Source organism: Cydia strobilella, chromosome 7 (assembly GCF_947568885.1).
Source record: "Cydia strobilella chromosome 7, ilCydStro3.1, whole genome shotgun sequence".
Taxonomy (NCBI): domain Eukaryota; kingdom Metazoa; phylum Arthropoda; class Insecta; order Lepidoptera; family Tortricidae; genus Cydia; species Cydia strobilella.
This window is the reverse complement of record NC_086047.1, coordinates 11,286,413-11,299,134: the sequence shown is the minus strand read 5'-3', so window position 1 is coordinate 11,299,134 and position 12,722 is coordinate 11,286,413. Positions and strand designations below refer to the sequence as shown.

The 12,722-nt window shown below is 41.2% G+C and overlaps 1 protein-coding gene across 1 annotated transcript in view; it reads right to left on the bottom strand.

Annotated features, from left to right (window-relative positions):
* The window catches only part of LOC134743158 (phosphatidate cytidylyltransferase, photoreceptor-specific), a 31,651-nt gene that overhangs the window by 16,103 nt on the left and 2,826 nt on the right, over nucleotides 1–12,722 (bottom strand). Inside the window, exons 4-5 of the mRNA XM_063676502.1 lie at nucleotides 10,267–10,443; nucleotides 3,957–4,149 (exon numbers count right to left, since the gene is read on the bottom strand). Coding sequence (XP_063532572.1) covers nucleotides 3,957–4,149; nucleotides 10,267–10,443 — 370 coding nt within the window. The remainder of the gene's footprint in view (nucleotides 1–3,956; nucleotides 4,150–10,266; nucleotides 10,444–12,722) is intronic.

The following is a 12,722-nucleotide window of genomic DNA, read 5'->3' as shown; positions in this document are numbered from 1 at the left end:
TTGTATGTGAAAATTTAAAGGCTTAAAGTAAATATATCAGTGGATAACTATTTTCTTTTGCTATTCTGACCCATCATGCAGCCACGGGAAAACAGTAACACAACAGTAAGCAGCATACTTTAGTTATTACTGTTAGTGGTTTAAGGTGAGATAGAAATCGGCTGGTGCAATGCGGAGTCTAGTAATCTGTTTGGCCTAGGAAAAATTCTAAACATGTCTTCTCTAATATGGGAATAGGAATGAGAGTTTTTAAGTACAAGCATAGTACTACTGTACAATATAATCTATGAACACGTGAAAACTGCTTGGTTAGACTTGAGCCTTTTCCCTGGATGACAAATGATTGAACATTATTCACGCAGGTCGCACAAACGTTTTGCATGATAAATGATCGGCGCGTCAACGCGGTAGGTGAGTATGAAGTGTGACGTCAAGTACTTTATGCAATTAAGGGAGATGGTTATGGTATTGTGGGTTCCGGTTTCAGTATTTGGACCGTAAATATCGTACCATTGCCCGCAGTCAACGGTGTTTGCCATGGGGAAACCATTTTCAGAAGGTTCTTGTTTTTATTTAGCCCACGCTTTTAGTGGTCATCCGGTCGCTGCATATCAGGAAACTGATTCATAAGAACTTGACCTTGAAATATATTCTGTATGATAACGCTTCAAGAGCGACAGTACAAACCATATGAAGCGCGGGTAACGTCACTAGGATTCATCTCACCTTCAAATACGTTCTGTATGATGAGGTAGCTCTGCGTGACCACGATAAGCAGCGCCACGTAGGTCCACACGAACAGGCTGAACTGCCGCATGTAGTAGCGCTTCTCGAGCGACAGCACGAACCACACGAAGCCCACGCAGTACAGGCTGAACGAGATGAGGCGGCGGTACGTCACTAGGATTCATCTCACCTTCAAATATGTTCTGTATGATGAGGTAGCTCTGCGTGACCACGATGAGCAGCACCACGTGGGTCCACGCGAACAGGCTGAACTGCCGCATGTAGTAGCGCTTCACGACCAACAGCACGAACCACACGAAGCCCACGCAGTACAGGCTGAACGAGATGAGGCGGCGGTACGTCACTAGGATTCATCTCACCTTCAAATATGTTCTGTATGATGAGGTAGCTTTGCGTGACCACGATGAGCAGCGCCACGTGGGTCCACGCGAACAGGCTGAACTGCCGCATGTAGTAGCGCTTCACGACCAACAGCACGAACCACACGAAGCCCACGCAGTACAGGCTGAACGAGATGAGGCGGCGGTACGTCACTAGGATTCATCTCACCTTCAAATATGTTCTGTATGATGAGGTAGCTCTGCGTGACCACGATGAGCAGCGCCACGTGGGTCCACGCGAACAGGCTGAACTGCCGCATGTAGTAGCGCTTCACGACCAACAGCACGAACCACACGAAGCCCACGCAGTACAGGCTGAACGAGATGAGGCGGCGGTACGTCACTAGGATTCATCTCACCTTCAAATATGTTCTGTATGATGAGGTAGCTCTGTGTGACCACGATAAGCAGCGCCACGTGGGTCCACACGAACAGGCTGAACTGCCGCATGTAGTAGCGCTTCTCGAGCGACAGCACGAACCACACGAAGCCCACGCAGTACAGGCTGAACGAGATGAGGCGGCGGTACGTCACTAGGATTCATCTCACCTTCAAATATGTTCTGTATGATGAGGTAGCTCTGCGTGACCACGATGAGCAGCGCCACGTGGGTCCACGCGAACAGGCTGAACTGCCGCATGTAGTAGCGCTTCACGACCAACAGCACGAACCACACGAAGCCCACGCAGTACAGGCTGAACGAGATGAGGCGGCGGTACGTCACTAGGATTCATCTCACCTTCAAATATGTTCTGTATGATGAGGTAGCTCTGCGTGACCACGATAAGCAGCGCCACGTGGGTCCACACGAACAGGCTGAACTGCCGCATGTAGTAGCGCTTCTCGAGCGACAGCACGAACCACACGAAGCCCACGCAGTACAGGCTGAACGAGATGAGGCGGCGGTACGTCACTAGGATTCATCTCACCTTCAAATATGTTCTGTATGATGAGGTAGCTCTGCGTGACCACGATGAGCAGCGCCACGTGGGTCCACGCGAACAGGCTGAACTGCCGCATGTAGTAGCGCTTCACGACCAACAGCACGAACCACACGAAGCCCACGCAGTACAGGCTGAACGAGATGAGGCGGCGGTACGTCACTAGGATTCATCTCACCTTCAAATATGTTCTGTATGATGAGGTAGCTCTGCGTGACCACGATAAGCAGCGCCACGTGGGTCCACACGAACAGGCTGAACTGCCGCATGTAGTAGCGCTTCTCGAGCGACAGCACGAACCACACGAAGCCCACGCAGTACAGGCTGAACGAGATGAGGCGGCGGTACGTCACTAGGATTCATCTCACCTTCAAATATGTTCTGTATGATGAGGTAGCTCTGCGTGACCACGATGAGCAGCGCCACGTGGGTCCACGCGAACAGGCTGAACTGCCGCATGTAGTAGCGCTTCACGACCAACAGCACGAACCACACGAAGCCCACGCAGTACAGGCTGAACGAGATGAGGCGGCGGTACGTCACTAGGATTCATCTCACCTTCAAATATGTTCTGTATGATGAGGTAGCTCTGCGTGACCACGATGAGCAGCGCCACGTGGGTCCACGCGAACAGGCTGAACTGCCGCATGTAGTAGCGCTTCACGACCAACAGCACGAACCACACGAAGCCCACGCAGTACAGGCTGAACGAGATGAGGCGGCGGTACGTCACTAGGATTCATCTCACCTTCAAATATGTTCTGTATGATGAGGTAGCTCTGCGTGACCACGATAAGCAGCGCCACGTGAGTCCACACGAACAGGCTGAACTGCCGCATGTAGTAGCGCTTCTCGAGCGACAGCACGAACCACACGAAGCCCACGCAGTACAGGCTGAACGAGATGAGGCGGCGGTACGTCACTAGGATTCATCTCACCTTCAAATATGTTCTGTATGATGAGGTAGCTCTGCGTGACCACGATGAGCAGCGCCACGTGGGTCCACGCGAACAGGCTGAACTGCCGCATGTAGTAGCGCTTCACGACCAACAGCACGAACCACACGAAGCCCACGCAGTACAGGCTGAACGAGATGAGGCGGCGGTACGTCACTAGGATTCATCTCACCTTCAAATATGTTCTGTATGATGAGGTAGCTCTGCGTGACCACGATAAGCAGCGCCACGTGGGTCCACACAAACAGGCTGAACTGCCGCATGTAGTAGCGCTTCTCGAGCGACAGCACGAACCACACGAAGCCCACGCAGTACAGGCTGAACGAGATGAGGCGGCGGTACGTCACTAGGATTCATCTCACCTTCAAATATGTTCTGTATGATGAGGTAGCTCTGCGTGACCACGATGAGCAGCGCCACGTGGGTCCACGCGAACAGGCTGAACTGCCGCATGTAGTAGCGCTTCACGACCAACAGCACGAACCACACGAAGCCCACGCAGTACAGGCTGAACGAGATGAGGCGGCGGTACGTCACTAGGATTCATCTCACCTTCAAATATGTTCTGTATGATGAGGTAGCTCTGCGTGACCACGATAAGCAGCGCCACGTGGGTCCACGCGAACAGGCTGAACTGCCGCATGTAGTAGCGCTTCACGACCAACAGCACGAACCACACGAAGCCCACGCAGTACAGGCTGAACGAGATGAGGCGGCGGTACGTCACTAGGATTCATCTCACCTTCAAATATGTTCTGTATGATGAGGTAGCTCTGCGTGACCACGATAAGCAGCGCCACGTGGGTCCACGCGAACAGGCTGAACTGCCGCATGTAGTAGCGCTTCACGAGCGACAGCACGAACCACACGAAGCCCACGCAGTACAGGCTGAACGAGATGAGGCGGCGGTACGTCACTAGGATTCATCTCACCTTCAAATATGTTCTGTATGATGAGGTAGCTCTGCGTGACCACGATGAGCAGCGCCACGTGGGTCCACGCGAACAGGCTGAACTGCCGCATGTAGTAGCGCTTCACGAGCGACAGCACGAACCACACGAAGCCCACGCAGTACAGGCTGAACGAGATGAAGCGGTGGTACGTCACCAGGAAGTGGAGATAGTCCTGTGGACAAACGGATATTGCGATATTCTGTAGTAGTAAATGTATAAATTCGAAAAACAAAATTCCTAGATTGAGATAGGCTACCTACTCTATTGAATGTCAAAGGATGTGTTGCTATGAGGTTAGTAAGAAAAAGGCAACCTATGACGTCATCAGAAGCAATATCAGTAGATTCTACAATACATGGTTGGAACTTGGCGTGTATCATGCTGAGTTGTACACATGTCCTACTAATAAATGAAATTGATAAGTTTGTATGTTTGAATGTAAGTTACTGGACAACACATGTGTATATTGTGTATTTTAGGGTCTCTATTGTTTCCCATAAAGTTTTAAGTCATAATGTATTGTTTGTCCGCATTTTCGTTAGTCATAATTTGATTTTTCTCAGAAACGCGTAACTTTTCAGGATTGCCATAAAACAAACTTAACCTAAAACCTATCTATAAGATAACCTTACGAAAATCCTGAAAAGTGGGCATACAATTTAGGACCTAATTATGTATACAAGACTTACCAAATTATCGTCGCTAATAGAAAACGCACAACATGTCAACTACATCTATCCAATGTAGTAAATTGCTTTTAAACAACCGAGCGTTGTCCCTCGGGTAGCTAACGTATTTTAGTTTATACTTTATACGTAATGGACAATGCCAAAATGTAATTTGGTACAATATAAATACCTACTACAAATCACATAGCGACGTTAGGCCTGTTTTAGAATCATAAAAGTATTTTCTATCACAGATTATTTTGAAGCATAATTTTATTTAGTATGAATGTAAGTTTTATTTGTTTGCAGAAATCGCGAATCGTCAGGTTGACTGGTAACTGGTGACCGAAGAGCTTGCGGCTTCCTCGCACAACGTATCAGCATTGCGATACAGCGAGGAAATGCCGCCAGCATCCTTAGTACAATGCCTCAAGGGCCTATTTTAGATTTAAGCTAGTTATTAATTTCGATTACGTAGTACAGTCAAGTGTAAAAATATGGATGCATACAACTTACTCAAAAATATGTCCCATAGGTCTTAATTCGCTGACATTAGAGCTATGGGACATATTTTTGAGTATGATGAGTGCACCCATATATTTACACTCGACTGTACCATATATCTTATCTTCTCTACCACACTGACTGTACCATATATCTTATATATATCTTGTATGTAAATCAAAGTAATTAGTTTTAGTAAATATTATCACTTTAATATGTTGTCATTACATAGGTACATCCACTTTTCATAGGAATAAAAAAAAACAAGGAATGGCACACACTTTTATTGAAATTTCATCATATTGAGAATAATTAAGAGATTCGGTGACACATAAAACGTTCAAATATTTCATTCAGTCAAGTTCGAACACGAATTTCTTCAATTGTAATCGATACATGAATAACATGAAGTTTGCATTAAAACAGTTAATATAATGGGACTAACAAAGAAAAAGTAAAATAATAATTAACTGTTACTATTTATTTTCTTTCACATTTGCATCTGACGTGTTAAAAGTTATTAAAGATAAAGATATTTTATTGTGTAAATAAAGGTGCTAAACTACTTACATTGTTTTTTTTACTTATATATGGTACAAAACCAACAAGCAAGTAAGTGTCATCTGACCCCCGTACTAGTGTGAACTGTATCACGGTTGGTCAGGATTCACCGTCCTTACATTTTATTTTCAACACGTACCAATCCTTTATAATTAACATGTGTATTAGTTTGCTGCATTATTTATATTTTGTATTACAAGATAATATTAATAGAAACTTAATATTTAACATGACGACAGATTAAGGGTTGGATCTTAAAATAAGTCGCCTTGTTTAAGGATAACTGACGCTGTGGGGGGCTTTTTTGGGTTGTTTTTAAATGATTTAAAGCAATTTTAGCCGCCGAAAATAAGTTTATTTTATTTTTATTTTATTGAATATTACGTGAAACAAAATGCACGGCGGCCTTATTTTTTTTGATTGCATTGAATATTTTGTGGCTACTTTTGTACACCATACATACCAAAAATCGAATCGAAGCACTCCACTATCCTGAGCCGAGCATATTTTCTGTTCTAAAGTTCAAATTTGGAACCGAATTTGTCAACCCCGACCCCACGTGGTCTTTGTGGTCCCTACCCCTAGAGTGTATAAAAAAGGACGGAAGCGAGCGTTGGTGCCGCACTTTCTTACGCCAGGGCGGCGGGGCTGCGCTTCCCGCAGCGCCGGAGCCACCACGGAGTCCACCTCATTCTCCCACCCTCTGCATTACAATCTTTGGCACTGTTATAACCTTAAATTATAAACATGAATAATTCAGAAAACAAGCAACTCCGCGGGGGGAAAGTTGGAGGGGGGGGGGGGGGTCCCCCCATCCCCCACACCACTCCCGCCCTTCTATTAAGGCGACTCATTTTAAGATTTTTACCGTTATTAATATCGAGATAACAATTTCATTATTTGCTTATGAATTAAATGTTTTGGATTTTTTGCGTACACGTAATCAAGATGGGTAAAGTTTTCGCGTTCAATTTTGTAGGCTTTGACTACTCTTGGCAATTTTCTCATAAGCTTCTCGACGTCGCGATCATCCGAAAGCCAGTCACCATCACTATAAATCAAAGCGACAGGCGCGTTTATATTTGTTAGTTTGTAATCAGGCGGCTCTCGAGATCCATATCGATGCATATTCTCAGTAACGCCGTAATCGAACCTCCTAAATTTCCCCGATACGATACTTTGTGCGTAATGTACACATTGTTTTAATGATGCACTGGTCGGCGAGTGGCTGAAGACTGCCGGCAGAGACGTTGTGTCCATATGCTCCAGGTTGAATCCAGCAACAAACATTACGACATATCGGCAGAGTAAAGACTCCATTAGCCCCTCACCGCCACACATCCGTCGCATGTAAAGCTTACTGCCTTCACTCGAGGAGAAAATGTTTAAAAAAATCGGAATGAAGTGCAACACTCGAACAAAAGGAGACTTTACGTTGTATAAGAATCCTATTGGTGCTAATGCGATCATAAGATACACTTTTTCATTGTACTTAGGGCGCTCGGAAGCCATCACCCAGAAACATGTGTTGCCTTGCGAAAATCCGATATAACTTAACTTCTGTTGGCCCGTTTTGTTCAAAGTGTAATTTATCATCGCTGGTAGGTCGTAGTATCCAATCTCGTGCCAGGAAATATCCCAGAATCTGGCTGAAGGCGTCTTTAGGTACTGGTGTCGTCGAGAATATTTCGCGCCGCGTGCGTTACCCAGCCACACATCGTAGCCTTCTCTAGCCAGGAAATACGCGATACTATTATCGGGTCCCGACAGCAAAAAGTCGTCAGCACTCCCGAACAGTCCATGCATCAGGAATACTACTGGGCCGTCACTAGGTATTCTCATCAGAGTGAGGATATATCCATCTTCAGTGACAGTTTCGTGAGTCTCCACTGGGTGTCCATATTTTGTGATAATTTGAACGCAGCTGAGTCGGCATTCTTCGTTGCGGCGGCCGGTATCGAAGTCTTTCACGAAATTTATACGCGATGATGTTAGGATGTTGTTATCCAAAAGATCGAGAACGTCCTCGTCAGAGCCGATGGTTTTAGCTACGCTTTTGGTTATACTACTGAATAAGTGAAGGACGTTTGTAGCAAATTTTCCATCGAAGACATCGGCGACGTAATCAACTGTTTGGGTCCGGTTGCCAGACAAAACCCTGACTGAATTAACAGTCTGTGGCAACAATAGGTCGAGAAGCTGCCCGCGCGCCGGAGCAGAAGTAAATAAGACACACCAAATAAGTATCTTCGAGATCATTTCGAATCGACACTGATGCCACCGCCGTCTATATTAGACTGATCGTATGCAATGGTGCAACATGTTATGGTCAGAATAACAAAAACACACAAAAACATTGAAAAATGTATAAATAAGAAGGTTTTTATGAGGCGTAATAGCGGTGACATTAATGACCTACACGTGCACTTGCACCTCACTTTTTTCACCTATTTCAATATTGTTGTTTAATTTGGTAGGGCTATAGTTTACATATCCTGGATATACATACTTACTTAAAATTAATGTGATAAATATTAATTCCTACATTTCACAATGATACTTACTTTATTTGAAACCGCATATTTCATGATTTTCAGTGAAAGTCACGCAGCGTTGGATTGTCTTATATTTATCTTAAAATGTTATCAAGTTAATTTTCTAGTAAATCAAAGTTACGCGGAATAATAACGAACGTCCGTAAACTATATATTTTACCAGCACATGAAAAGGACTATGTGCACTGAAACAGACAAACAAAATCAAAGTAATAACAAATACCTACTTACGTAGCGCAGCGTGTTAAAAACCCTCATTGGGTCTCATGCAGTTTTTATTTGAAAAATGCATAGTTCTAATCGTTTTAAGTAGCTGACAAGAACTCCGGCTTGCCAAAACTTTCTAGTTTTTATATTATCAGATGTCAAAGTTGAGCCGGGTGTAGGTAAAGAGAATTGAAATATAATTAATAGGGTAGTTGACACATCTTGAATTTTATAACTAAATCTAGTTATATATAGATAGAAAATGACCAATTTATCACAATAAATTGGAAATAAAAAAATATGGGAAAAATAAAAAAATACAAGACCTGTTTCGAAAAAAAAAAAGTTTTTTTAACTTTCAAATAGGAAAAAAATAACGGTACCATTCGATTCTTTACATTTCATTTAAAAAAAATATTGTAGAGCGACAATATACAAAAACGCAACATTTCAACGACAAAATCGCAATTTCCTTGTTTTCCATACATCGGAACGGCTTCTAAGCAAAGTGACACAGTGACGTCACGATGTGTTACCATTTGTGGCATTTGGGTTAGAGCGTTTGCTCAGTAAAGTGGCGATGCCAGACTTTGACCATCGTTTATGATTTTTGTATTGCTTTAAGACAATCCCATACAGACATTTGATCCTCAAAACAAACCTGATCAACTGATACCATTAAAAAAATTGTCAACTACCCTATTGTCATAAAACTAAGCGGCCTATTTTATTTCTGTTAATACACGAGAATTGTTAATGATATGCTTAACTTTTATGCAAATTTTCGTTACCATACTGTAAACAGTTTAGAAGGTATATTGTTTTTATGATCTGTAATATTTTTTTTTTACTCCGTAATTCCGCCGTATTAGATCCCGTTTCCAACACAAAAGAATTGATTAAACACACTAAACATGTCTTTATTTACAGAAATTATATCACGATATAATTCCGTGGAATCCACAAGATATTACAATTTAAAATATTCCTTCAGAGTCGTCACTTACGTATATCCGCATGCCCGAAACATTTTAATCGGATTAAAAAGTAAATTTTTATTAGTGTTTAAAACGTGACAACCCTAGGGCCGGAAAACCCGGCTAAATTTCAAATACTTATTTCTTCTAAGATTCCATGAAATTAGATCATGATTTTAATTCTATAAATAAAGACTTGTTTAATAATCGTGTTGTGTTGGAATCGTGATCTAATACGGCGGAATTACAGAGGTCAACTTTGACATGTGATAACATAAAACCATTAGAACTATGCATTTTTCCTAATAAAAACTGCATGAGACAAAATGAGGGTTTTTAACACACACCTACGCGTAGGTACTAACTTACTTTAAATATAATTAAATATTGAAATCGAATTTTACAAACAAGTTATACACTTTAACATACTTCTTTAATTTTCGGTAAGTTTATGTAACATTTTATCTTTTAAATGATATGTTTTTGATATTATCTTTTTCTATATTTTATGCTTCAAAGAAAGCTCAAACGTGTGTCTCAAATCTGTTTCGTACTTATACGCAGAGAGGTTTCAGTATCAACAGGTTACTTGCCTATAAAAATTAAATTGTTTTGTGGACAACGTGTTATTTTAATTTCAATTATGATTAACAGTTTAGTAAAAACTTATATTCAAACGGGGACGAATTCACAAGTCAGATTTCTTTTATCAACTTTATAGTAACAAATCATTTTGACGTGTCATAAAGAGTAGCTGATTTTATTGGTATACCCTACCCTATTGACGATATGCTATAATATATTTAAAAAAACTCACCGTCCTATTAATCACAACTCCAAAGTAGTCGATGAGGTTCTCCCCATAGAAGAAGTAATTGGAGGTCAGCAGGAAGTACCAGGAGAGCGAACGGAACCACGGCAGCCCGTGCACCCGGTACACCGCGTAGCCGATGTTGATGATCTCCTCGAAACATTTCACTTGCACGCAGAGCACCTGAGAGAGGTCATAATAAATTAAAATAAAACTGTTTATACCTACCTCGTTTTTTTAGCATTAGAAAAAATGTAGGTAAACAATCTTGTGACTTTTTTCTATTTAATCAAAAAAACGGGATTACAGTGTAATAAAAACACTTATCTGCCACTGCGGAACAGTTTGTTGGCAGAAAACTATTGGAAAACAATTTTGAAAAATAAGTCACACAGCAAATACATAATTAATTAATTATGTAACAATTATATAGGAAGGACATTTACATTATTTTGGTTTCATAAGTAAGTTACTTTATATTAAAGCGATTTTCGACATAAAGACTCGTCAAGATTGTTTACCCTTTTACTAATGCAAAAAAAAAATATGCTGGACTATGAGTCCCAAGCTGTGTAAGACGTATTACATAGAAGAGAAAACCTACAGTCATTTAACTCCGAGATTAAATGCAGGAAAGTATAAATAAATAAGGTAAATTTTAAATGTTTTGTTCGGGCCAAAGTCTTTGGGGTAACTCAATCCGTGGCAGTTAAAAAAATTAAAGCAAAAAATAAATTTCAAAGTCAAATTATCATAACTAACTAATGGGCGGCTGACGGATGCAATCTGGTGACGAAATCATTATATGGATAAGACTTTTATTAAGTTTCGAGTAATGTTTATGTATATGTATAAACATATATTCAGGTTATTTTATGTATATCAGTAAATTCCAAATAATGGTGAAGTTCTTACGCTCTTACATCTGCAGATGTGGAGAGGTCATTTTCCCTATATAAGTGTATAGTGAACTATAAAAGGAATGGACTGAAAATATCTAATATACCTAAAGTATATACTACAATAAAATTCTATAGGTTCTTTGCAATCATGTTATCTTATTTTAAATCAATTGTAATCATATCCATATTACGTATATCGTTCGTTCGACATTATTTTGGCGTATTTTGCATCCGTCAGCCGCTGCAATATTTACTTTATGAGTATAAAGAAAGACCAGCATCCATCAACAACAAACTAGTGGGTAAATGCGGTGTACGGGAAGAAAACTGAATAGTGACAGTAAGCGGTAGGGAAAGGATTATTTTATACTAGCTTTTGCCACAGCGACTTCGTCTGCGTGGAGTTATTAATTTGGGTAGCTTATTTTTTATCCAATCTACTTTTTATCGATTCCCCATACAACGTCAACCCCCTCTTTTCACCCCCTTAAAGGATGAATTCTGGGATAAAAACTACTCTATGTCCTTCCCCGGGACTCAAACTATCTCTATACCGAATTTCAACTAAATCGGTTCAATGGTTTAAGCGTGAAGAGGTAACAGACAGACAGACACACTTTCGCATTTATAATATTAGTATGGATGTGACCGAGATAGATAAACCGCAATATGAGAGAAAAGAGTACAGTTAAAATCACAGCACATAATTCCACCTGTAGAAACCTGTGAAAGAAGCCCCCTCGAACAAAATATTATATTAGTGCCTGATACTTATATAGATATTTTGTTCGAGGGGGCTTCTTTTGAACAGCAAAAAAGCTTCTTTCCGTATACTCGGTCCGCGAAAAAGAAGCGAAAGCCTATCCGTAGCCCTTGGGTCAAAAAAAATTGATACTGATGACCTACATTATAATTAATAAAATATGTTAAATTCGTGAAAGTTGAAGATTTTCTTTTAAACTTTATTCATTCATTCACTTCATTAGAGATCCTGCGATTCCTGCGGTCTTGCCTAGCCGAGCTCTTAGCAGTAGATAATATTGCAGAGTTTTAACCTTATGGACGCCAATGACTGATATATACGCACCGTAGGTTCAACGCCAAAGACCGATTAATCGGTCATAGACCACAGAGCAACATAGACTTACATGCATTTGCATAAAGTTCAATTTCAATTTTGACACTTCGGTGACGTGGCGTCTGGATGACAGCTTTTTTGTTTGACACGGCGTCGAAAAGGTTAATAGTAAGGTAAGGTAAGTAAAGAATCATAGGGTTACGATTTGTTATAGACCCATATAGATAGACTATGTGGTTCTTTTAAAGCATCCAGCTACGTTTAAAAAAAAAAACAGGAGCCGGAGCATTTCCGGTTGATTAGTATTTTTTAGTATACCAGCTATTAAATGCTCTCTTTGGAGGTATTCTTCAAACATTGTTTGTTAATCTTCCACAAGAGTGGAAGAGTAATGCGATGCTAATTTACAGTACCGGCCAATAATATATCACCTTTGAGTGTTTTTGTATGAGCTTGTATAGAGTAAACAATATAGGTTTTTT